At 44.1% G+C, this 26,911-nt stretch overlaps 1 protein-coding gene across 7 annotated transcripts in view; it reads right to left on the reverse strand.

Moving 5' to 3' along the window:
- The window catches only part of KIAA1328, a 235,677-nt gene that overhangs the window by 180,113 nt on the left and 28,653 nt on the right, over window positions 1-26,911 (reverse strand). For 6 of the 7 annotated variants that reach the window (XM_081212924.1, XM_081212925.1, XM_081212926.1 and 3 more), the window contains 2 exons: window positions 18,496-18,590; window positions 8,328-8,443 (listed from right to left, as the gene is read on the reverse strand). In XM_081212924.1, coding sequence (XP_081069050.1) covers window positions 8,328-8,443; window positions 18,496-18,590 — 211 coding nt within the window. Of the gene's footprint in view, window positions 1-3,474; window positions 3,511-7,843; window positions 8,293-8,327; window positions 8,444-18,495; window positions 18,591-26,911 lie in introns of those variants that run through there. The other variant, XM_081212929.1, reaches the window with a different exon arrangement.

The raw sequence follows: 26,911 nt of genomic DNA on the forward strand, positions 1-26,911 counted from the left end.
CAGCCTGAAACCTTTTGAGAGTTGGAACTCATCCATTTCTAAATGAGCACTAAACAATTTCTTAAACTAATGAGGGAACACTGTATTACTGAGACTCCCCAGAAAGTATTTCTGTATCAGGGAGCCAGTGCAGACAATCCTTGAGCAAGGAACAACTTGTTCAGAGAAATCACAGCTAGGCTATTATTTCTTTTTTCTCTCCCCGGCCTCCCCAAAATCTGGACTGGCTATTCATTTAGGTGCTTAATGTTTAACTTGCCCCATCCCAGTAGCTCTGAGTAGGGCACACGACTTAAGATGGAAATACAAACTTATTGAAAACATATACACCATAGGAAACAGTATGTATTTAAACAATAGTTTGATTTATATAGTGATTTTGGATTCCCTACACCCAATATAATCCTTGCCACAACTCTCGAAAGGCAAGTCAACATTAGTGGTGTGTGTCTTGTCTTGGACTACCCGGCAAGTCCATACTGAGCTAGCATTTTAACCTGGTACTTCTCAGCTCTTAGCCATTATGCACCACCCACAATCAGTTGTTTAGCCAAGCCCCTAAAAGCCAGAGCAGACAATAAAGGATTCTTAGCCCAGAAAATCCTCCAGCTCACACTTCAGGTGGTTGGAGAGCCACCTGGTCCAATTTGCCCCACTACAAGAATTCACAAAATCTGCCTCTAACTCAATTAACACTGGGTGCCACAAGCAAAGAAAGACTCCGTGTAATTCAGGAAATAATTCAAACTTCCGTAAGCAGTGGCAATGCAAGAGGAGTGATGCCTCTGCAAAAACTGTGGGTCTTGGCAACTGTCACAGACAGGGCTGTGGATTTAATAGGGGCCAGAGTCACTGCCTGGACATGAAAGTTTGGCAGGGTGCCGCTCTGCATGACAAGACAGCCCATTCGGGATTGCCATGAGCTTCTGTGATGACACCGCTTTGAGGTTTAATCCCAGAGAGCTGGCATTAGGGGCAACATGTCATTCTTTAAGGACACCCTGTTAATCCTAGCTTCCACAACTACGAGCAACCCAATCTGCCTTTGTTCTCATAAGCGTCCAGTATTTCAAGGGACAAACTAAACCAAGTGAATTAAGACCGAAAGTGTCTTCAAGAGCATTTCTGAGCTTTGATAAATTTAAACACTTAGCATTATTTTAATGCCGGTCTTCCTTGATGTTAGTTTAGGAGTTCATAAAAATTTCAGGGCATGTGTTATTTACCCAACAGCCCTTGACTACGCCTTCTACATTTAACAAGTTGCTAAATACATATATTATTTAACTGATGCCACCATTATGGTTGAGCATATAAATATTCAGGGAGTTTTTAATAAGCTGAGCTTTTATCCATTAGGCCATAATGACTGTTTGGAAACCTTTACTAGTGGGGAGCCAAGATGCTCACTATGGGCACCATCTTCAAAGGCTGGGTACTCAGGAATTATCAGCTCTTTTTCTCCATTCTTCAACTAACCCTCTCTTTCCAGAGAAAAGAGAGTGAATTGGTTCAGAACTACACAATACATTCCTTACCCATAATTTGTGAAGCCTAGTTTTGGCAACTGAAAGGTCCAATGTGCACAGAGTCCACGAAGGTATAATAATAATTTATTATTTATACCCCGCCCATCTGACTGGGTTCCCCCAGCCACTCTGGGCAGCTTCCAACAGAACACTAAAATACAATAACCTATTAAACATTAAAAGCTTCCCTTAACAGGGCTGCCTTCAGATGTCTTCTAACAGTTTGGTAGTTATTTTTCCCTTTGACATCTGGTGGGAGGGCGTTCCACAGGGCAGGTGCCACCACCGAGAAGGCCCTCTGCCTGGTTCCCTGTAACTTGGCTTCTCGTAGCGAGGGAACCGCCAGAAGGCCCTCGGCGCTGGACCTCAGTGTCTGGGCAGAACGATGGAGGTGGAGGCGCTCCTTCAGGTATACTGAACCGAGGCTGTAAGAAATATTACATTCCTTTCCCTTCACAATTATTAAATGGTGATATTCAGAGCCATGTGGCAAACAGTGACCTCAGTTCAAATGCAACTTTAAACCACACTTTTAAAATAAACTATGGTTTAATGCACACTAGCAATTTGCCCCTGACTGTGGTGTGTGGGAAAGGAAACAAATCAAGAGTCTGGTGAACCCAGTCTCATGGCTTGCTTCCTCCAGAAACTTGCCTCCATTCATGGTTTGTTTGGAGAGAAACAAACTATGAGCCCATGTTCACACATCCAGCTTGTACCTTCACCCACCTGACACAGTCAGGAGCAAAGGAGGAGCAAAGGGCTGGTGTGAATTAAGCCATTGTTAAACACAGATTGCAAAACAGGGCATTCTAGAACCTGAACCAGAACAGTACATTAAATACCTCAACCAGCAATACTGATACAAGGATATTCTCAGATTACTTGTGTTCCGTGTGCCAGAAGAGCCAAATTCTGAGCCATGTGGCAAGACTACAAATGTGTGTTTCGCCCTTTGTAGAGACACAAGGCTATTAAGTACTGGCAGTGACTGTAACTGGACTAAACAGCTACCAAAACTATCAATCATGCACCTGCCTGGCTAACTAAGAGATGGAAGTTGGTATGCAATTTCAGATCATTAATGTCCAGCCAGCCCAAGCACAGCACTGCACGCCAACTCAAGCTAATGGTTGCTCTACGCTATTGGAAGGTAACTTTTCCCAAACTGGAGAACCCACCAGAAATGTTCACAAACACATATTCAAATTTAATTTCTGCGTGGAGACATTTTTTATGTATTTTTGTAAATACTATGATTCTTAAGAGTTCCACAAATGCTACGGACTGCAGGAAAAAGAACTCTGGGTATGAGAGCAGCCCTGCCCGACTGCAAAGGAACTGCATGCAGCTTGTACACCTCTCGTCTCTGCCTTAGGCCATTAAAGAGATGATCAAAGGCATGATTGACAAAGGTCATAACACAAAGACAAGGTCCATTTTAAGCACATTGCCATCAGCAAGCAAACACACACAGCCACCTCCATAGCATTACATGGGATCCTGAAATAACCAACTCAAGACTCTGTATCTGTTCATGGCCCCTTCTGAAAACAGAGTTCATTCTACACTTCAAGATGGTGGGTAAGGTAATAATGCCAGAATTATTTCTTTGCTTATGAACTGAGCATTGTTCATCATAATCTTCCTGTTTTGTTCTGCTCACTGCTGATTTTTGTTCTTTTACTTTTTATATTATTGAAATGTGCTTTTACAACTTACTGTACATCACTCTGAGTGTCTTGTATGAAAAAGTAACAAATGTGTTTTATAAATAAATATACAGCATAGCTAAAGTGATTGTCATAAAATAGACACAGCATGCACCCATATACACACCAACTTAAGTCTCTCTTGTGACCATCAGCGACAGTCACATACCTCGGTTTTGCATACATGTGCACGCACAAACACCACCAAAACCTAAGGCACATAACTCTCTTACCCATCCATGAAGAGCATTCCCAGGCACCTCGAGCCCCTAAAAGGAACAGACTATGTTTACAAATCTTATATGCTCAAAGCTGTTCATTTGTTCCATTATCTTCAGAAGTCAAGAGCCAAGACTGGTTCAACACAATGTCCCACTAAGGCTAAGATGACAGAAATTACTTAGAAGTGGGGACAGCACAGCACAACCATCACGAGCCATGAACTTCCCTTACGATTGTTTGCAATCTTGATTAAAACTGGATCTGCTTCATCTACACTCCCCTGGCTATGCTGACCGGCTGCAACCTTCTCTGACGTCAGTGCAAAAATATTCTTCGCATCAGAACTTGGCTTCTGAAGTTCCTCTTTACTTACCTTCATGGGGCTGTAGCCATTGTCAGTCATGCTCAGTCATCTAAATCGAGAGGCATTACTAATTTAGGCCCATTGATTTCAATGGGTCTAATCAGAGGAAAAACTCAGCTGGACACAACCCAATATTTCTCAGAAATATTATATATCACTCCTCTAAGAAAGCCTATTAAAATTATCCCAAGGCTATAGGAAAAGAGTTACTGACACAAATGCGCTCCAACTGTACTGTATACAGGGATTCAGCAGCTTTCTTTGGCAAGACCAGTCCACAACATCCCCTTCTACCTGAGGGATAACCCTTTCTCTTGAGCTGGTTAATGATTTCCCTAGTTATTTTCACCCCCAACCAATGTTACCGTACAGCAAACAATGCCAAATCACCACAATGTTTTCAACTAACCCTGCAGCTAGAGGATAGAAGCTCACATTTAAAAATATGCAAGCATAACATCAGCACACAACAATAGACTATCGAAGATATGGTACCCCAATTGCAGTAGAACCAGATGGCCCCTAATGTCAACACCAACTCTTACAATTCTGTGAATTGTTCCAATTCTATGAAGTGTTAGGGGCTTTTTCAGCCATTAAAATAAATGCTTCTGGCTACTTCTGGGGTGCCCAGGGTAAATAAACGAAGTCAGGAAGTGTGTGTTCATGAAAGAAATGCACCTTGGAAACTGCCTGCACTCCTCCAGATTTTTAACACAAATTTAAGAGCTTCATGAAAGTGTCAGGGAGTGGGAGGCGCATCACCTATGTGTCCATCCCATATTTGTTTTAAGCATGTCCCGAACAGATGCCTTCCCACATTCCAACACAGCACCAAGTTTCCTCCCCTTCTTTGCAGAAGACCAAGCATTTGTATTCCAGATTGATAAGTCATTTACACAGTTCCTTGGCCACTGAGCAGACTTCAAGAGAACTGAAATTAACTGATCAGAGGTATGTGAAGGATTTTGAATCATTCATGTATGATGGATAAGTGTTCGCGTAGTTAAAATTATATTGTTTTAAATTATGTCCTTGTTTTATGTTTCTAGTTTTTATAGAGTTTTATGTAGTGTAAAATCGCATGTATTAACCTTCTGCCATCTTTGCCAGACTTCTCCTGAAAGAAGTATTTATGCTCGAATAGTCTCTCGCCAATAAAGGTAAAAACAAAAACCCAAAGGGATATATTTCCTTCTCGATAGCTCAGTAGCACTCATTAGCATTAATGGAAGTTACGCATGCAGAAATGCGCCAAAGGAGAAAGAATGCCCCCCGGAGTGTGCATCCCACCTCACATCCATAAGCATATGCAAAATTCGACGCCTAGAACACTGTGCTGCTAAAGGAACAATATGAACACAGCAAATAAGTACAAAGTTTCAAACTCTGTTCTAAAAGCATCAAGGCTCAGCCCCCTAATACCCAATCACACAGTTAAATAAATAAATAAATAAATAAAATATTATTTATACCCCGCCCATCTGGCTGGGCCTCCCCAGCCACTCTGACGGCTTCCAACAAAACATTAAAATACCATAATACATCAAACATTGAAAGCTTCCCTAAACAGGGCTGCCTTCAGATGTCTTCTAAAAGTCTGGTAGTTGTTCTCTTTGACATCTCATGGGAGGGCGATCCACAGGGCGGGTGCCACTACCGAGAAGTCCCTCTGCCTGGTTCCCTGTAACTTGGCTCCTCGCAGTGAGGGAGCCACCAGAAAGCCCTCGGCACTGGACCTCAGTGTCGTGGTAGAACGATGGGGGTGGAGACACTCCTTCAGATATACTGGGCAGAGACCGTTTAGGGCTTTCAAGGTCAGCACCAACACTTTGAATTGTGCTCGGAAACGTACTGGGAGCCAATGTAGGTCTTTCAAGACCAGTGTTATATGGTCTCGGCGGCCGCCCCCAGTCACCAGTCTAGCTGCCGCATTCCGGATTAGCTGTAGTTTCCGAGTCACCTTCAAAGGTAGCCCCACGTAGAGTGCATTGCAGTAGTCCAAGCGGGAGATAACCAGAGCATGCACCACTCTGGCGAGGCAGTCCACGGGCAGGGAGGGTCTTGGCCTGTGTACCAGATGGAGCTGGTAAACAGCTGCCCTAGATACAGAATTGACCTGTGCCTCCATGGACAGCTGTGAGTCCAAAATGGGGGGCTGCAATGGGGCAGCAGGTGTTTTGCCCTCTCATCAAATAATTCTACAAGCAATGATCTCTCTACTGGGGGATATTTGTTTGTTTGAAGCTGTGGGTGTGGTCAATGCAACATTATAATTCCGAGAATAGGCAATGTCAATGCAAGTAATATACTCTAGAAGAATAGCTGTTTAACTGGAATGAGAGGATCAGGCCAATGGCCCATCTAGTCCAGCATCCTGTTCTCAGAGTAGCCAAACAGATCCCTGTGGGGAATCAACAGGCAGGACCTGAGAAGAAGAGCACTCTCCCCTCTTGGGGTTTCCAGCAACTGGTGTTCAGAAGCATCACTGCCTTCTTCTCTGCAAGGTGCGGGGATTTTCCTTACTCACACCTTGCAGTAGGGAGGGGGGAGAGAGATTTACAAGTATGCTATTTCCATTAAATTTTGAACATGCCTGGAAACGATGCCTTATGAGGAACGGCTAAGGGAGCTGGGCATGTTTAGCCTGGAGAAGAGGAGGTTAAGGGGTGATATGATAGCCATGTTCAAATACATAAAAGGATGTCACATAGAGGAGGGAGAAAGGTTGTTTTCTGCTGCTCCAGAGAAGCGGACACGGAGCAATGGATCCAAACTACAAGAAAGAAGATTCCACCTAAACATTAGGAAGAACTTCCTGACAGTAAGAGCTGTTCGACAGTGGAATTTGCTGCCAAGGAGTGTGGTGGAGTCTCCTTCTTTGGAGGTCTTTAAGCAGAGGCTTGACAACCATATGTCAGGAGTGATCTGATGGTGTTTCCTGCTTGGCAGGGGGTTGGACTCAATGGCCCTTGTGGTCTCTTCCAACTCTATGATTCTATGATTCTACGCATAAGACAGGTGCATGTGGCATCACTGGGAGCACTGCGTCATTTCTGAATCCTTCAGGAGCTGCAGCCCCGCCTGTCCCATCAGGTGATATCCCAGAACAAGCGATGGAGTTGGAACCGATGAACTTCCCAGGCCAAGCAACATGCTGTCCAGGGGGGTCGGGGGTGGCAGCGGGAGATTCTCAGCTTCCCGCTTGTACACTATGGTCTACCAAGGATACCTGAACAATGTTCTGCTTTACTCACTGCCCCTACCCTTCCCAAATCCCACCCCACCTTCTTCTACAGAAGCACACCAAGCAAGCCCTACATTTGCACCCAATCTGGCTGCAAGGTGGGAAATGAGACTGCGCCATTTGGTACCCCGCCCCCTTTTGTTCTGCTTTTCACTCCGTGATCAAACCATCAGTCAGTCAGTCAAACTGACAGATTAGCACCCTTAGCTCTGGTTAAGAAATGAACCCACAGTGGTAGTTCAGACACTCCTGTCTGCCAAGGGCCTGGGTCAATGCCTGACCAACATCCTCTCTTTTTTCTTTTTAATTTGGGAATGCACACCCTACCCTACCCGAGATCACTGTCTGTTGTGATTTTATTCTGAATCATTCAGCCCTGTTGTGCAAGTCTTGAAATAAATGACTATGTTGGAATTTCAAACACTGGCAAACATCCTGTTTGTTTCAATGGGGTTTTCAGAGATAAAGGGAAAATTTCAGTCATGCTAAGGCAATCATTCCACCAGGGCAACCAACAACCCCCCTTCTCCTCCCTGCCCCCTGCATGCTGTTCTGCGGGTTCTCCTACACCACCCCCCAGAGCCAATTTCAGGGGGCCTGAAGGAAGGAGAAGGGAGAAAGGCCCGTTGTGCAAGCAGAAGTTCCTTGAGCACAGTTTCTACTGAGGAGAGTCATTAGTTGAACCCTGCCCAGTGGTTTTGGTGACTGAGGACCCTTCTGCCTATTCGATGTTTTCCGAAAAGGAGAGGGAGGCCTCATCAAAGCCCACCTTGCATTTTTCCAACAGTGTGCCATTTGCTCCAGGTGAGGACCATGCCAAGGCCATCATTCCAGGCACCCAGCAACATCCAGGTACACAATGCAAGCAAAGTGCGGGGTGATATCTCTGGAAGCCTGCATTAGCCAGCCGTGAAACTGCTGGAGCAAGATTAAGCAAGAGAGGTGGGAGGGAGAAGTCTATATTTTACTAACACACAAATTCTGTTTCGTTGTTTTTAAGTTGACAAATATCTATTTCACAGCAAAGCAACATCCTGGGAACAGCTGGGTGGCACTTTCAAGCTCAAATGAGCCAGAAGTGCATGCTGGCAAGTCACCTCCGATTGCTTCTGAATGGCAGCACATGGAGATTTATGCCCGGCTATAAATTAGGACAATTATTTCTCTCCGGTTTGCTTTTTATTCCAGGCAGCAACTCTGTGTTTTACTCCCCACCCCCACCCCCCACCCCGCTCTTAAATAAAAAAGGATATCTTCCCTTTCTTTGATGATGAGTTCGTTCTGTTCCTCAAGTTGTCTGATCTTCTTCTCAAACGACTCCTGCTCAGCTTTCAGGCGCTCCTCTGTCACCTCTTTTTCCTCACTCACCCTGAAAGAATGAAAGAACACACACGCTATCAGACAAATATTATGCATGAACACAAGCGGGGAAAGCTTCTGATCAGGGCCAGCCTTAGGCATCGGGGCAACTTCTTCCCCCACCCACCCCCAATCTTGCTCCGAAACATCGGGGGGGAGGGAGAAATGTGTGGATAGATTTACTACTGCTGCTTCTGCTCATTTACATAGCTCCTGTCATCAGCAGAGCAGCCGATTCCTTTTATTGCTTTCAATCTCAGCAGCCGCCATACAAAGTGAGTCGTTATTATTGCTGTTTTACCAACAGGGAACGAAGGCTGAGAAAGTGACTTGACCAAGACCAAACACTGAGCCCAATGGCAGAGGTGTGACTTGCTTTGACTGAGGAGCAAAAGTCTCAGGGTCTTGTCTGCTGCTGGAGCGTATCACTTCCAGCAGCAGGTAGAGAATCAAATGTCTGAAAGTTTCCCACCTCATAAAATACCGTATTTTTCGCTCTATAAGACGCACCTGACCATAAGACACACCTAGTTTTTAGAGGAGGGAAAAAAATATTCTGAATCACATCGTTTCCAGGCCTTTGACCATTTTGGTTGCCCTCCTCTGGACACGTTCCAGTTTGTCAGAAGGACACTGACAAACTGGAATGTGTCCAGAGGAGGGCAACCAAAATGGTCAAAGGCCTGGAAACGATGCCTTATGAGGAACGGCTAAGGGAGCTGGGCATGTTTAGCCTGGAGAAGAGGAGGTTAAGGGGTGATATGATAGCCATGTTCAAATATATAAAAGGATGTCACATAGAGGAGGGAGAAAGGTTGTTTTCTGCTGCTCCAGAGAAGCGGACACGGAGCAATGGATCCAAACTACAAGAAAGAAGATTCCACCTAAACATTAGGAAGTAAGAGCTGTTCGACAGTGGAATTTGCTGCCAAGGAGTGTGGTGGAGTCTCCTACTTTGGAGGTCTTTAAGCAGAGGCTTGACAACCATATGTCAGGAGTGCTCTGATGGTGTTTCCTGCTTGGCAGGGGGTTGGACTCGATGGCCCTTGTGGTCTCTTCCAACTCTATGATTCTATGATTCTATGAAATGTTGTTGAAGAGGAAGGAGGAGGGAGGATCAGGCCAAGGGGCTGTCGGTCTGTCCGCCCCTTTGGGGAAACTGGATCTGCTGACCACCTAGCAGCGTTGTCTCTGCTGGGGGGATCGGAGGAGGCGGGCGAGACGAAGCAACACTCTTCAGCGAAGCGGGAGGAGGAAAGGAAGGGAGCCCTTATGGAGCCCTTTCCTTTCCTTCTCCCGCTTCGCTGCGCTGCTCTGCTGAAGCCAGCAGAGCAAGAGGGAGAGCTGCTCAGTGCCTCAGTCTGCTGGCTTCCCAGCGAAGTAGGATGAGGGACGGAAGGGGTAAGGGCTCCCTTCCGTCCCTCATCGTGTATCGCTGTGAAGCCATCACAACAGGAGGCACTGCACAGCTCTCCCTCTTGCTCTGCTGGCTTCAGCGATAGCTGCGCAGCCTGCATTCGCTCCATAAGACGCGCACACATTTCCCCTTACTTTTTAGGAGGGAAAAAGTGCATCTTATAGAGCGAAAAATACGGTACTCTCTACACCAGCCTCCAACAACCTGGTGCCCTCCAGTTGTTTTGGACTATGACTATGAGTTGCAGCCTAAAATACCTGGTGAGCAACAGGCTGGTGAAGGCTGGTCCACGTTACATATCATGGCGGAAGGTCTAGGCAACGGTGGTCCCATGCATGGCCCAAGGGTGGACCTCCTGCTCTGTCTGCAGATCTCCCTCTCCATTTCCTCCCTCACCTGCAGAGAGGGGATCCTGCAAACTCTGCTGGTCCCTGACTATCTCTCCCAGGGACCAGAGGATTGTGTCCTTAAGGATCAAAACTGTGGTGCTGCTTTATTTTGTGATCTCAGCTTCTTTTTTTTAAGTCAAATGTTGATAACGTGCTGTCAAAGATTTAAGCTGATGCTATTGGGGGAGGGAGGGAGGGAGGTTGTTCTGTGTATGAAATAAAAATCCCCCAACACTGATAAACTGGCTGAGGAAACCACGAAAAGCCATGTTGGCGATCAGACTGACAAACAAAGGAACGTGAAATATAATAAGCAAGAAAACAAATCTGTGTCTTTTTCATGAGCTGTTATGAGCCTCTAAGCCAGATACTGACAGGTGTCTGTATATAAGGCACAGCCTTGGCTTCCACTACTAACATCTGCATCTAGTACTATACCAATGTGTGCTGCCACAACTCTAGCTCATTTGCACAACTGGAGAAAGTGTTCCTCCAAATGTTATGGGGGGGGAGCAGCATCACAGTGTGTGTGTGTGTGTGTGTGTGTGTGTGTGTGTTTGGCCAGGGAGGGGGGCAGCCCTTGCAAAGATGATAAGCCTTAGAAGATACAATTACTCACAGGTGACCAAAAAGACAGCAGAGAAAATGGATACACATGCTTTGTCAGATTATGTCAGATTTATGTCAAGGCCTATTCAAGACCTGCTGGAGATTACTGTGTACTTTAGTGCTTTATGCCTCATGGTGGAAATGCCAAAAATGATTTCTGGGTCTGTCAGGAAGGAAATCACTGGAAGCTAAACAAAAACTTTGGCTCACTTGCTGTACTTCCACTTCCGATTCATCTCCCCAGAACATATTGTTCTACATGTTACTTGCTATAGTATGACAGGAGCACAAGCATGATGCAACTTACTTGCGTTATCCTTTGGAAAAACTAGTGGTTTTCATTTTATTATTTCAACGGTGCACTGTACTTGTTTTAAGTGGTATATTTTTGTAACCCACCCTGGAACCATTTGGGGAAGAATGAGCTATAAATGCAAATAATTAATGAGCAAATAAGTAAAGGCTTAGGGTATTATTCAGCTACCGCGTTGCATCAATACAAGGATTTCCATGCGTACAATGGTATTTTCTTCCCCCGACACATATTCCACAATCTGCCCAAATCTGCTCCAGAGGGTTGTGGAGCATGTGGGGAGGAGAGGGAGGGAATCTTTTGTTGCACAAAGAGAAATCCTTGCACTGACCGAACAAGAGATTTCACACTATACTGGATTCCTCCCTAGGTGAATGGAGCTCAGCTGAGGTCACCAGGTCAGGTTAACATAAAATGAGTCCTTGCTATTAAAAGAAAAGACCATCTCATCCAATGACCTGTTTCCTGCAATAGTCAACCATTAAGTATGACTACACACCCCTGCTGCTATTATCCATCAGCTAGCATTCAGAGGAAGAATACCACTGCCACAACCTCCTCCCTGAGCAAAAACATACAAAATGCGGATGAGATTTCACCCCTCCCATATCCAAGAATCTCCTGAGGAGTCTGCTGATTCTCCAGAGAGGAGGAGGCGTGTTCTGCTCTCTACTTATTCTGCTCCAGCACCACATCAAAGAGTCAGTCAGTCAGTGTGTCGGAGAGAGAGTGTGTTAGAGAGAGATTGTGTGTTTAGATAAGGTTGCTGCTAAGAGCAGCTGCAGACACTCTGTGCGGTTCAGCATTCATTTATGCTTAAACCTATTTAGCTCTGTATATAGTTGTAGTTATAGAATAAAGAAGATATTCTACAGAGCTGCTCTCCGAGTTGTTTATATACTCTGCTAGACTCTGCTAGACTCTGCTGTGCGACGACTGCCTTCTTGTGGAAGTGAATCCGGTGCTCACAACTCTAAGCTGTGAGTCCACAGCACTTTGACCTGTTCCTGTGCAGAAGGTGGTCTCTGGAAGTGCTACCCAGCTCGCCTAGCCCAGTCGGGGCTGAAGTGGATGAGTCCTGTTGGTGGCACTGGCTCAAGGGCGATGCTGACAGCGGCTTGGTGTCAAAGTAATTTGCCCATCTGTTTGTGTATTTATTTATTCATTTATTGAATTTGTATATTGCCCTTCATCCAAAGATCACAAGGCGGCTTACAACATAAAAATGCAAAATGAGAAAACAAAATGCACAACAGAAAAGACAAAAACAAACCAATAACCCTCCTACAAACACATTTAAAAGGACATAGATCGGTTAATCAGCCAAAGGCCTGGTTACAGAGAGACAGTTCTGCCTGTCCTTCGCCTGTGGCAAAACTTATTTTTCAAGTCCCTGGACATCAGGTTCCCCATCATTTAGAAAGTCCAAACAAGGAGCAGATGTGAGAAGAGGCTCGTTTCCACTCATTAAGAAGTGAGCTACCTCCAAATTCTTAACTAGCACACGAAAGCGGAATTCTCTTAATTAAAGATTTGAAGGAGTAACAGGAAAGGTCTCCTGCTAAGAAAACGCGATACCTGGCAAAACAAAAGCTGGTGAAAGCTTTGCACAATGATATGAAAGGCGTCATAGAGGAGACATTATGTTTCAACATTTAGACCCCTGCGTTTCTTATCAGGGTGCAGGCTCAATATTTCCTTAAGAAGCTTTCTTGAGCAGATACACACTTGAGATTTACAACATTTGAACCTTTGTGTGGAAAATGGCTAAGGGAAAGAAGTCCTGGGACTGCGTGGAGCTAACATCTAGCTCAGAGCTTTCCAAACGGTCTGTCGCAACACATTAGTGTGTCGGCCGCAGTGTGTAGATGTGTTGTGTGAATGCCCCCTCCTTCTAGGGCTGGAAAGGGGTTAGTATAACCTCCGGTTTGCTAGTAAAACTGAATTACTGCGCCATGAAATGATGCATGTCTTAAAAGTGTCTCACGAACACGAAGTTTGGAAAGCTCTGATCTAACTGCTTCAACAGACAACTGAAGACCAGGAGACTCAGCCACAGAAAGGAGCTTTGGTTGGAACATCAGAGCTGCCCAGAGTGGCTGGGGAAACCCAGCCAGTTAGGCGGAGTATAAATAATAAAATTATTTATTGTTATTTATTATTATTATTATTATTGGAAAACAAGAAGGGGAAACCTATGCATACCTTTGCCCTGCTGTTGTGACTTTTGTAGTCCTTTAAAGCCCTAAACAGCCTCGGTCCAGTATACCTGAAGGAGCGTCTCCGCCCCCATCGTTCTGCCCGGACGCTGAGGTCCAGCGCCGAGGGCCTTCTGGCGGTTCCCTCATTGCAAGAAGCAAAGCTACAGGGAACCAGGCAGAGGGCCTTCTCGGTAGTGGCGCCCACCCTGTGGAACGCCCTCCCATCAGATGTCAAAGAGATAAACAACTACCTGACATTCAGAAGACATCTTAAGGCAGCCCTGTTCAGGGAAGTTTTTAATGTATGACATATTAGTGTATTTTTGGTCTTTGTGGAAGCCGCCCAGAGTGGCTGGGGAGGCCCAGCCAGATGGGCGGGGTACAAATAATTATTTATTTATTTATTTATTATTATATCACTGTCTATTTTATTGTGATTAAAAATATATTGTAAGCCACCTTGAGCACTTCGGTTAGTAGGCAAGGTATAAATAAACACTCCTAAATAAATAAATAAGCAAGCAAGCAGCTCCACACAGGAGCTTCTGCATAGGCCAGGAAGTGCACAAGGTGAACAATACAAGACTGACCTGCTTACTCTGCAAAGTGGACGGCGTGTTATAGGAATGAGAAGAAAACAACAGTCATGCTAAGCTGCTGGGTAAGAACTCAGCAGAGGTTGGATGGCCACTTGTCATGGATGCTTTAGTTGAGATTTCTGCATTGCAGGGGGCTGGACTAGATAACCCTCAAGGTCCCTTCCAACTCTATCATTCTATAATTCAGACTAGACAAGACTTCCGAATTGACACAGCAAGGCAAGCAGGTTATTTTCTTAAACACCACTAGTGACATTAGAGAAGGATTATTTGGTTATCTGTATGGAAATGAGGCAGGTAGACTGTTATACAGGACAGTCTACTAGGAGCATCAATCTTGAAAGAATTGCACTGGCTGCTAAAATATTACAGGGCCAAATTCAAGGTGCTTAAGATGACTTATAAAGCCCTATGGCAACTTCGGACCTGGATACCTCAAGAAGTGTTGTCTCCTGTTCATTTGTATCTTCTGGGAAGGCTCTGTTGCTGAAATTTGCTATGCAGCAACACAGGGGAAGAGCCTTTTTGGTGGTGGTGCCCCAATTGTGCAGTTGCCTCCCTTCTGAGTAACAGCTGACAGCAACACATATCAGTTTTCATTAGTGCCTGACTGATTAGTGGATATTAGTCCATTTTGTTATTCTGGCATGGTTTGATCTTTCTTGCCTGATATTTATAATGTGTTGTTTCAGTTTTAATGTCCTCTGCCCTGGGACTGCCTTTGGCAATATAGGGCAAGATAAAAGGAAAAGCAGCCAACAAATCAAGTGAAGAACCAAGGCGTAAAATAACTCCTGCTGATCAAAGCATTAGTCTAAGAAATCAGAGTATGGCAGTCAATCTACAATGCACAGTTCAAAACAGAAAAAATGAGTATGCCTACTCTGTTTTGTTACTAGGAATTACACCAGTGCTGGTTAATAGTAATGGGGGGAAAGAACCTTTCAATCTTTTCCAAAGAGAAAAGAAAATTATGGCAAGCATTAAAAGAGTGGAGGTGAAAGAAACTAAAGCTTAACTCCCTCATTACGGTGAAGAGGTCTTTTTAATTATATCCATTAAAATATGATTAGGTTTAAAAATAAAAGGAAAACCAAGTATAAGAGAGTGTTACGCTCATTTTACTTTTCAGAATTAATGTTGCTGCAACTTTCTATTTTTCTTCCAAGAAATGGAAGGTAGAATTATCAAGTTGGCCTGGGGGGGGACGGGACTCAGAGCATCCAAGACTTAAAAAGAATCTTGTTCTTAAATGAGTTAATGTATGTATACAGAGGAGATTAAAAAAATGCTTTCCTTAGAAAACAAGGGGGAAGCATATATATTTATTTAAATGAGGATTTTTTAAAAAATCCATTAACATCTCTTCAAAAAATAACCCAGTTTGAAATAAATTTAACACCAACATAAATGCTAATGATTACACTTATGATCTTTTACAACTGAACTACAACCATCTTGGACCCTCTGCCCAGTTCTGACATAACAAACCACGGTTTGCCATTTCGTGAACAAGCGGCTGACTTGCATGCAGTCCCGCAACCCTTCTTCACACACTAAGGGACAAAATCAGAAGCTTGCAGGACCAGGTTTGATATCCTGTAAACGAACTACAGTATGCACAACACATGTTTTGCCACAGTTGGTTTTCAGAGTTCACTACTGGACAAAATATGGTTTCTTGCAAATAAAAGCATCTGACAAGGGCATCATCTCAAGGACAAACAGAGAAGGATTGAAGTGGGTCAACTCTTAGTGGTTGCTCCCTGTGGTTCATTCTGCTGGAGATAACAAGATAAGATATGCCAAACTCGGCTAGGCCTCAAGTCCAACCAGGCTAGATCTCAGTCTGTGATAGCTATCAGCCAATTATCCCAAAAAATACACAGACAGAGGACAATGAAAATACAATTCCCCCATTGTTCCCAGCATGACTTGGTTCTCATCATGACTATTAGGTGACCAGCAGACATAGCCTCATATTACTGTTTGTCCAACTGTTTCGCTTAGCAATTTTTATCATAAGCAACTTAGTCAGGGAATGCTCAAAAACGCAGGGGTAGAAAGTAATTATAACCTCCTCTCCCATAACTTCACCCAGTTCATTCTCAGTATCCAAATATCACATTCTGCCCACAATCTATACAGTAGGAAACACAAATATGCAAATACATGCAAACCTTGTTTTCCTTGTTTTCCATTCTTACATTAATAGGAGAGCAGTGATCACAGACTCATGGGAAGAACAAGAACCTCATAATGACTCGAAGGAGGTTAAAGCTTTTCAACAAGGAACACCTTCTCTATCTCTGGTTACAACCAAAGCTAACAGAACATCCGAATTGTAGGATGATGCTATATAAAATGACAAATCTGGGTAACAATACATGTTATCCCCAACTGACTCCAGCTTCAAGGCCTCAGGAGAACTGGTGCATGTTGAGCTTAAACTAGGAAAATGATGAATGGTGCATAATTGAAGTAGGCAGTGGGATTGGCTGAGGAGCAGGGAGCGAGAAAAGCATGTGCAAGGCTTATTAGCGCTGCTTCTGGACACTAGATATCCAACATACAGCCCACCTTGTTTAATCCTTCAATCAATTCCAGCAGCACGTTCCAGACTTTTACCATAGCTTAGATGGCAGAAAGCAGAGACTATCTAGAGTGCACCTGCAAAGCCAGTACTAGGCAGCTGGATTATTAAAGGGACAGTGCAGCACTGAGGCTTTTGCTGTTAGCCACCAATTTGTGCTCAGGAGTGAACCAAAGACAGGTTTGGCTGAAGTGGATGGCTATAGGAAACGACCCTCCTGCTGCCTTGTAAGCTTATGTACAGTGTTGTAACTGATGTCTCTATCCCTGACCTTCTTGCCAGCTAGGCCATAAGAATGCATAAAAGTTCACTCCTCCTCAGGAAGCTAGGTTGCAACAATGGCAATGAGATAATTCATAAGCAAAAGGGCACCAGGAGCAGGTTTTGAAATCCTGAAGTCTCCGCATTTAAGATTCTTGTGCCAGGTTTCTTCAACCAACTGGGAATCCTGTAGAACTGAAAATACGAACTAGACCAGGGGTCTGCAACCTTTAAGACAAAAAGAGCCACTTGGACCCGTTTCCGAAGGGAAAAAAACCTGGGAGCCGCAAAACTCGTCATTATAAAAATAACTTTTTTGTCACTTTTTTATTATTTCTTTGTTTGACTCCTCAGAATTACTCCTCCTCATAGAAATAAACGTTAAATTAACAAGTTACCTTTTTGTGTTTGTGTGTTCTTCACTCCCCTTCAAAACAGTGACCAGCGTACATGCCCCTTACAATGTAGCGGGCGGGCGGGAAGGTGACGTCGGGACGGTGCGTGACTAACGCACGCACCGCCCCCATGCGACATCACAGCCAGTACAGCGCCCACCACAGTGGGGAGTGTCGGGGCGCACAATGCGCCTCCTCCCCTCGCTAGTATCCGCCCTGGAGCCGCGGCAAAGGTGTAAAAGAGCCACATGTGGCTCAGGAGCCGCGGGTTGCAGACCCCTGAACTAGACAGAGCAATGGCACTTCCAGAATGAGTCAGGCAACCTCAAGTCAGATTACCTGCACACTCACAGTTTCAGGAGCACTCCAGCAGGTGCTAAGAGAACTAACTTGTGACGTATCTTTCTAATTAATTCTAATTATTTAGAACACTTATTTTAGAAAGTTAGAATATTGCTTTTATATGGGCTTAGAATTGTGAGGGTATGCTGCTGCACTTTGTTGTTAAATCTTTATAATAAATTCCTATCTTTATAATAAATTCATTATTCCTTTATAATAAATTTCCATGTGGACCCACCTTTGTCGTTTGGGAGGGTTCAGATACACACATTAAGGACAGCGCTCTGTGTGACTCCCGCTAAAGATCCTTTGGGAGGGAGTGTGCTCTCAGGACCATATGGGTGCTGGTTTCGCACAGAGTCTCCAAACGCACATGTCTATCAGGCCCCATGTTAGTATGTCACAGTCCAAAGCAAGAACTTGTAGGTGCTTGGGGGGAAGCAGCAAAGTGAGATAGGGCACAATTTTTCAGGCCATCCATGACACAACGAGGAAAACTTTTGGAGGAAACCCTTTGAAGGCCTTCCTTAAACAGCAGCAGTCTCTTGAAACAAAGGCAGACAACTGCTCCATGCCTTACTTGATCATACCTGTGCCAGCAAGGAGTGGCAATACAGTGGTACTTCGGCTTACAGATGCTTCGGGTTACAGACGCTTCAGGTTACAGACTCTGCTAACCCAGAAATAGTACCTTGGGTTAAGAACTTTGCTTCAGGATGAGAATAGAAATCGTGCAGTGGCAGCAGGAGGCCCCATTAGGTAAAGTGGAACCTCAGGTTAAGAACAGTTTCATGTTAAGAACGGACCTCCAGAATGAATAAAGTTCTTAACCCGAGGTACCACTGTATGCTTTTAATAAACATGAACGCTTAAATTTCATAACAGTAATTGGAAAGAGAGTCTCATCCTAAACCTGATGCATTATCAGACAGTTTATCCTCACCTTGCAAGCTCCTTAATTAAGTTTGCTATGCGCCTCTTGTCTTCAGGACATAAATCCTTTAGAGAAGCACTCTTCATTCCTCCTTTGTCAGGGACCTGAAAATTAAAATCAGCATTTTAAAAAGCAATCATTAACATGGAAGAAGTGTTTCTGAATCTACAATAAAAGTATTTCAAGCACCAGAGGCTGCATATTCAGCCCCAGATGAATTAAGAACTGAAGAGAACACAAGTTTTTAAACAATAAAAAATCAACCAGTAGGATAATTTCCCAAATTGTGTGCTGGAGGATTCGCCATTAAATTGTGCTTCTAAAGATAAGCTCCAGCTGGAGGGAAAAGTTCGAAAGGGGGTGGGGGAAGGAGAGTGCAGCCAATTTACCCATTCTGTAATCCTTATTAATGATTTTATTTATTAATTGGTTGACAATGCAGTTTTTCCAGGAGCAAAAGATTGCTCTGCCTAAGGTGCTATTGAAAAAAGTGTACAAAAGTCAACCCATGAATATATCATATAACTATCAATACAATATGATGTGTGAATGTTAAAGGCAACCTTGTTAAATGCAAGTCATAATAATAGGAGGGAAATTGTTTATCATTTCAATAAGTACTATTCAAGATTTAAAATGCTTGAACTTTTTCCCTCTGTGGTTATTTCAGAATTCGGCATTTAGTTCAATCCGGTGCAGTTCACAATTCAACATGCATTCGACGGCTCAGTCAAAGCTGATGCTGCTCAAAGACTTAAAAGGAGCTCCAAAACCCTCACAGTCGATAGAACTAATGTGCCTGCCATATCAACCCCACTTTGCTACTGTGCAGGGACTAAAGGAAACTGAAAACCTCAGGTTACTGCAGCAATGAAAATGTCACTGCCAGTGCTTTGGTCATCCTCCCTTACTGTAAGAACTGGCTAACTTTGCACTCCTTGTCCGCCAGAGGGCATTTCATTCTACATGCACAGTTCCCTTCAGCTCTCTGCATGAATGTAACTGCCAAGTCTTGAATTTTCACAGCTAATACAATGTGCACCTTCAGAGAGCTGAGTTGGGAGTCTTCCATTATATTCTCAATTTCAGTCGTGTAATAGCACCTTTCTCCACAGTGACTAACACAGCAGCAGAACAAAAATACTGAGAATGAGCTAGAAATTACTGGACTACGCAGAGATGAAATCCAAGAGTAATTAATGACTAATGCTTGAACAAAATGGTGGTTTAGAGGTTCGGGAAGGATATTTGCAGAGAAGGTCCCAATGTACAACCTGCCTCACCTTACACAATCACACCAGCTGCTGCCGCTACCGCTAACCTGCTGGAGCAAACTCAACAGAGCCTAAATTTAAAAACTGTTTCAACACAAACACATACATACACAATACAGACATGCATATAAGCATGGGTATTTGTGTCTCTGCTTTGTGCATGAGTTAAAAACAACCATCCATTTCTCTGGTGACATGACAACAACTCAACCCTCTAATAACTAGTATAGCGTGATCCTACAGCACAGGACCCCAGTGTTGGTTTCTGCTTTCCTTCACTGTGCAGCGAAAGGGCTTGTCACGAGACAGGTGTTTACATTCCACAGTCTGTACTGTTGGAGTTTCTCACGGGAAAGGGAGGCTGGATGTGACGTACACTGGTTTCCTGTTTTTCACTGTGTGATTCTCTCCGAGCTGTCGAGGAGAGAGGATGCATTTTCTGCTCCGGCAGAGGCAAGATGTCTTTCTGTAATATACCAGCTTTGAACTGTAAATAAAAGCAATATAGAGTATGCAGCACGTACTCCTCATCCTTCCGCTGGGCACGGGACTCTGCTTTAAACCAACACGTGGTTATGGGCCCAGAAGTCGAATCGGAGTTAATTGCTTCTAGTTAATTGCTTTATGGCTGGACTTTGAACTTTTAAAGCCGGTTTGCCGGGAATAGGCAAAAGGCTCCCAGGCTCAAGTTACTATGCTGGGGAAATCGAAAGTAACTTTTAAGTGCGCTTTTGGAATAAAGCAGCTGCAGCAGTGACGCAGCAAGATTTAAAGCAGCTTATATGACGCTGAAAGCTAATGCCAGAGTCATGATGGCCCTTCAGGATGCTTGTGGGATTCCTAAGCTCAACAAGAAGAATTATGCCGACTGGGTTCTATATGCAGCCATTTTCACCTTGTTTGATTACAGAAACCCCCCCAGTTCCAGTTACAGATGCATGGGAAGCTAAGGATTCGAAAGCTAGGGGAACGCTTACATTGATAGTATCCCCAGAAGAGCTCTGTCTATTGCGTGATAAGACCTCAGCCAGAGAAATTTGGGACGCTTTGAGAGAGGCTCACTTAAGGACAGAAGCTGGATCTACCATGTTTTACTTTAACAAGCTGCATAATATGGCTCTTGCTGAAGGTGGAGATGTGCGTTTACATCTGATGGAGATGCAAAATCTGAGACATGAGCTGCAACAGAGAGGACTCAACTTTCCAGAGGCTGTGTATTCTTTTATGATACTACAATCTTTGGGTTCAGGTTGGGAGTCTGTTGCAACCCAGATTGCTGTGCAACCAACCGCTCAGCTGACAGTGGATTATGTAACTGCCGTGATTCAAAATGAAGCAGATCGCCGGGGTGCTAGCTGCATGGGCAAGGGGGAGTCTTCACAGACGTCATCCCTTAGTGCAGTGGAACCACCACATGGCGCCAAAGCTTTGAAGGCAGTGAAATGCTACTCGTGTGGACGTCTAGGCCATATGAAGAGGGAATGCAGATATCCCAGGGCCAAGACAGAGCAGCGCAGCGAAAGCTCATCGCGTGGAAAAGGCCGAGGCAAAGGCAAAGGTCCGGTGTCTAGGACAACGCAGCACAAGGCTATGGTTTCACGCTTCACTCCAAAGGTTGCAGAGGTCCAGAAGACGTCTAGATCTTTCTTCGTGGTTGATTCAGCGGCAACTCACCACATGTGCAACGATAAGAGACTGTTTGTGTCTTTTACACCGCAGGAAGGTGCGATTCACCAGGCGGATGACCACACTATTCCGAGTAAAGGCTACGGAACTGTTGTTCTTCACAGTTTGGACTTATCGATACAGAATGTGCTTTACGTGCCAGACGCCAAACATAATCTGCTCAGCGTTGGACAGCTGAATGAGCGGAACATTGACGTGTCCTTCAAGAACAAGAAGTGCATCATCACAAAGAAAAATGATTATGTATTGCATGCTGAATATGTTGATCGATTGTTTGTTTTGTATTATGATGATGTTGAAAAGGATGACACTTGTTGCATTGCAGGTTCTAACAAAAGTTTGCATGCAGGATGTATTCATGATTTTCACAGGAAATTTGGTCATTTGCATTTTGAGGCAGTATCTAAAATGCCTGCCTTGGTTGAAGGTATGACCATTAAACCCTGCAGGTACCACATGAAGTGCAAAGCATGCGCAGCAAACAAGGTGAAAATGGCTGCGAAAGGTAAGGTGTCTAGTAGGCAAGCTACAGAACCATACCAGGTTGTTCATGCTGATTTGGTTGGACCACTAGCGCCCTCTTTGGGTGGAAATAGGTACTTCATGGTTCTCATTGATGCATTTTCTAGATATATTTTTGTGTACAATCTCAAGCAGAAATCAGAGGCTTTTCCTAGGTTCAAAGAATTCTGTGCTTGGTTGGAAAATGTGCATGGTAAGAAGATAAAGACTCTTTTCAGTGATCGCGGGGGAGAATTCACTTCTCAGCAGTTTGAAGCTTTTCTGACTGAGAAAGGAATTCAACACGATTTGTCTAGTCCTCGCTCGCCATGGCAGAATGGACTTGCGGAACGGGCAAATCAGACATTGCTTCAAGGGTTAAAAACCTTGCTGCATGATGCCAATCTTCCAGAGAGTTATTGGGCCGAATCTCTCTCGTGTTTTGTTTACAGTTACAATCGTAGGTTATCTTCAGCGATTGGTTGTACCCCCTATGAGAAGATGTTTGGCAAGAAGCCATACATCAAACACATGAAAATTTTTGGTTCGGACATGTGGGTTCGCTCACCACAAAACTCCAAGTTAGACAAGCGTGGATTGCATGGTATCTTTCTAGGTTATCAGAAAGGGTCTTACAGAATAATGATGACTGACTCTAAGACAATTAAGCTCACGAGAAGTGTTGAGTACAATGCAAAGTGGGGGGAGAATGTGGGAATTTTCCAATGTTATCCTGATGACGGTGATGAGACTGAGGATAGTCAAAAGCAACCACAACAACCCACTGATGAAGGATTTCAAGAGTGCGAAAGCCTCTATGCGACCCTCTGAAAGCTCTGATCAAGAATTGGAGGAACCATTGTTCACAATAGGTCGTTTTTCTCCTAAGAAGGAAGAGGAGAGTGTTGAAGACTTAAGGCTAATTCGTAGGTCACAAAGAGCCACAAAAGGCAAACCTCCAAAGAGATTTGCTGATGAGTTTGCTACAATAGCAGTAACAGCTGTTAAAAGCTCCAAGAAGGTATTTGAACCTTCAAGTTTCCAAGAAATCCAGGGTTTGGATTCAAAGGAAGCTGAGCCATGGTTAAATGCCATGAAGGCTGAGCTTGATTCCTTAGAAAGGAACAAAACATGGGAGCTAGTTCCAGTAGTTCCAGGAACGAAACTGCTTGGAAGCAAATGGGTCTTCAAAGCGAAGACAGATCAAAATGGCAAGATAGTCAGACACAAAGCCAGATTGGTAGCCAGAGGTTTTGCACAGGTACCAGGTGAAGACTATCACGAGACCTATTCACCCACAGTGAGATATGAGAGCATTAGGCTTATGCTCAAGCTAGCTGCAGAGGAAAATCTACACATTAGTCACCATGATATTAATACAGCTTTTCTGTACGGATCTTTAGATGAATCACTTTATATGCTTCCACCTGATGGCGTACAGGTAAAACAGGGATTCGTTTGTGCTCTGAAGAAATCCCTTTATGGTCTCAAACAAAGTGCACGATGTTGGCACACAAAACTCACTGAAGTATTGTTTTCTCTAGGTTTTCAGCAAGGGAAAGCTGATCCATGTGTATTTGTCAAAGAGGAGGGGCAAAAGAAACTGTACTGTTTGTTTTATGTTGATGATTTGTTATTCTTTTGGAAAGATATCGCAATGTACAATAACGCCCTAGCTCAACTGAAAGAGCACTTTGACATGAAAGATCTTGGTGAGGTAAACAACTACCTATCTCTGGAAATAGAGAGAGATCAAGATGGAAACATTCTAATACACCAGTCACGGAAAATTGCTGATGTGTTAAGCAAACTAAACCTGATGGATGCTAACCCTGTAGACACACCGATGACAACAGGTTATCAGGTAGATGACACTGAAGAAGCATTTTCTGACACTACACTGTACAGAAGTGTACTAGGCAAGCTAAACTTCATTGCCAGATGTTCAAGACCAGACATTGCTGTTAGCTGTAATTTGCTAAGCAGACAAGTCAACAATCCTAGTGTCAAGGATTGGAAAGCTCTGAAACGCATAGTGCGGTATTTGAAAGGCACTATGCATTACAGACTGAGATTTAACAATCAGAAGTCTGGTGGTCTTGAGATATTTGCAGATGCAAGTTTTGGAAGTGACACTACAGACAGGAAAAGTACGTCTGGAGTTTGCTACATGTACAATCAGGGTCTGTTTGATTGGTCATGCAAGAAGCAAACAACAGTTAGCTTAAGTACTTGTGAAGCTGAACTAAATGCACTGTCTTATTCACTTAAGGATTGTGAATGGTTAGTACAATTGTGCAAAGATATGAAAATTCCTGTCAAATGTCCAATCCAGGTTTACCAGGACAACAAAGCATGTTTGGCTTTGCTGAAGTCTGAAGGTTGTAAGCAAAGCACGAAGCACTTGCAATTAAAGTTGCAGCATGCTAGGGAATGTATTCAGAAGGGACTTGTAACGGTGTCCTATATGCCAGGTAATGAAATTCCTGCTGATGTATTGTCCAAGATTGTATCAAGGGATCAACACTGTACCTATGTGCAGAAGTTGGGTTTGTACTGATACTGTACGAACACGCTGCCCAGTGATGTTCACAGAAAGGGGGAGGATGTTGGTTTCTGCTTTCCTTCACTGTGCAGCGAAAGGGCTTGTCACGAGACAGGTGTTTACATTCCACAGTCTGTACTGTTGGAGTTTCTCACGGGAAAGGGAGGCTGGATGTGACGTACACTGGTTTCCTGTTTTTCACTGTGTGATTCTCTCCGAGCTGTCGAGGAGAGAGGATGCATTTTCTGCTCCGGCAGAGGCAAGATGTCTTTCTGTAATATACCAGCTTTGAACTGTAAATAAAAGCAATATAGAGTATGCAGCACGTACTCCTCATCCTTCCGCTGGGCACGGGACTCTGCTTTAAACCAACACCCAGCCCCATAGCTCTACTCTTGCCAGGACAAGAAGAGCTCAACAAGGAGGCAGCAGCAGTAGTTCTCTATCCTGCTGCATCCAATTTGTACGCGAAGGGGAGAAGGGTACTTCTTCAGTCAGCCTTACAAATAAGTCAAAAAGTTACTAGCCTGCAATATTTGTTTTGCCCCCTCCTCCAAAGTCAGCATAAAAAGTGCCTTCTTCCATGACGGATGGTGGAGGAGAGACACTCTGATAGTCCACTGTGTTTTTTGTGCTGACCCTGGATGAGATAAGGCTACTCTTCCTTTACAGTTAGCCAGGAAATCAAGTGAGCTGGCAGCTCAGTCACCTGCATGAAAATCCTGGTTGCCTGTGGCTACGAGGCATGTCATCAAATACAAGGCAGTCTTCAGTTATTTTAGAACCCATCCCTTTCACCTTTTGAGTCTTTGAACACATGGATGTCTCCATCCCCTTAGGTGCCACTTTAAATTGGCCAAAGGCTAACAACACAATGCTTTTTTCCCCTCTGAAGAGCTTGCCATTTCTTGCCAACAGAGGCCTGTGGCACAGATCACAAAGAATGAACAAAGGGTATGTATCTCTTCTATGTGATGCCTCTTCAAGAGCATGACTGGAAGTTGTGGCTAGACATTACCAAGAAAACATGCCCTTCTGGGTCCAGCTACTCCTTTCAAAGAAGTCTTCAAAAGCTAATAAAATTATTATTTTAAGCCCTCTTTGAAATGGATAGCAGCGATCAACCTGTATCGAGTGATGTTTCTCACAACCCCAGGCATTAAAAGAACTTCATTCAAACCTTTTGATTTGTGTTTAATTTAAACAAGCTTTTCACTCAAAGCACTTCAAGTTAACAGCTGCAGGTTACATCTGCGAAAACTTTCTCCGCACTTCTCAAAAAAGGATGACTAGTTCCAAAGGCAACAGCTCACTCCCTACATTCACACCAAATAGATGCTCTCCCATTACGTTTGAGAGAAGCACCCATTGCAGGTACCCTGAGTCAAGTAATTTCTGCAACACATATCCTTGGTGGACGCTATGCATAGGCCTTTTAAAGGAGCAGCTTTTTCAAAATCATGAAAAACATGAAGGAAAGCCTGGTTTGCAGGACTGTCCCAAAACACACTGGGGAACACTGCACTCCCAACGATATTCACTAATTCACCAGCATGAAATATATGACTGGCAGATTATCTGCCTAGGTATCAAGAAGTCGTCATACTTTTTTTTAAAAAAAGGCACATTGAGAGAACACATTTAAGTCTTAACAAGCTGTAGGAAAAGGGAGGGCACTCCCTGAAAGCCGGTGGCAGCTACCAAACAGCTAAGCAGGGGCGAAATGATGGAGATATAGCATGGAATAAGGAGATCGTCTGAAGAGAGAAGTCAGTAACGCACCCGGCACAAAGATCCAGATGAGAACCAAATCTCATCTCAGCCACAAATTCAGCTGGCAACCTTCAAAACCCACGTCTCAAACCCCACTCCATTCACAATATAGGGACTAATACATACAGAGTTGTTGTAAGGTTTGCAATATTACACGCACAGCTCTGCACTGTATGTTGTTGTGTAAGTGATGTAAGTATAAGTGATGCATTACTCCAATATAGGAGCAGCACACAGACCAGAAGGGTGGCTAAGCCAAGCCTGAAATGGCTGACAGCTCTTTAAGCCATGGAGAGAACTTTGCTAAAGGACGTACAGAGCAGAATGAGAGGCATGACAGTGCCATGAGGGGAGGAGGGCGTAAGGCTGAGGCTACCAACTGCTTGTTTATGCAATCTCAACCATGCCAGTAGGTCATTCTGCTTTGGCCACAGCTAGGTTAGCACAGTCGTCTTCTCTATGTTCTGGCGTTTGTCGGTACTTTGTGCAGAGAACAGCACAGTAAACAGCTTGGCTTCTTCTTCACCTTGACATTTGAGGTGGAATCTGGCAGCTGAAGCAGCATCACAAAACAAGGAGGATTTACCAAGCCACCAAGATCCACAGGATTCAGGCAGAAATGCCCCTTTTTTCACTTCTGAGGTTA

The sequence above is a fragment of the Podarcis bocagei genome (assembly GCF_964188305.1).
Source record: "Podarcis bocagei genome assembly, chromosome: 11".
Lineage (NCBI taxonomy): Eukaryota > Metazoa > Chordata > Lepidosauria > Squamata > Lacertidae > Podarcis > Podarcis bocagei.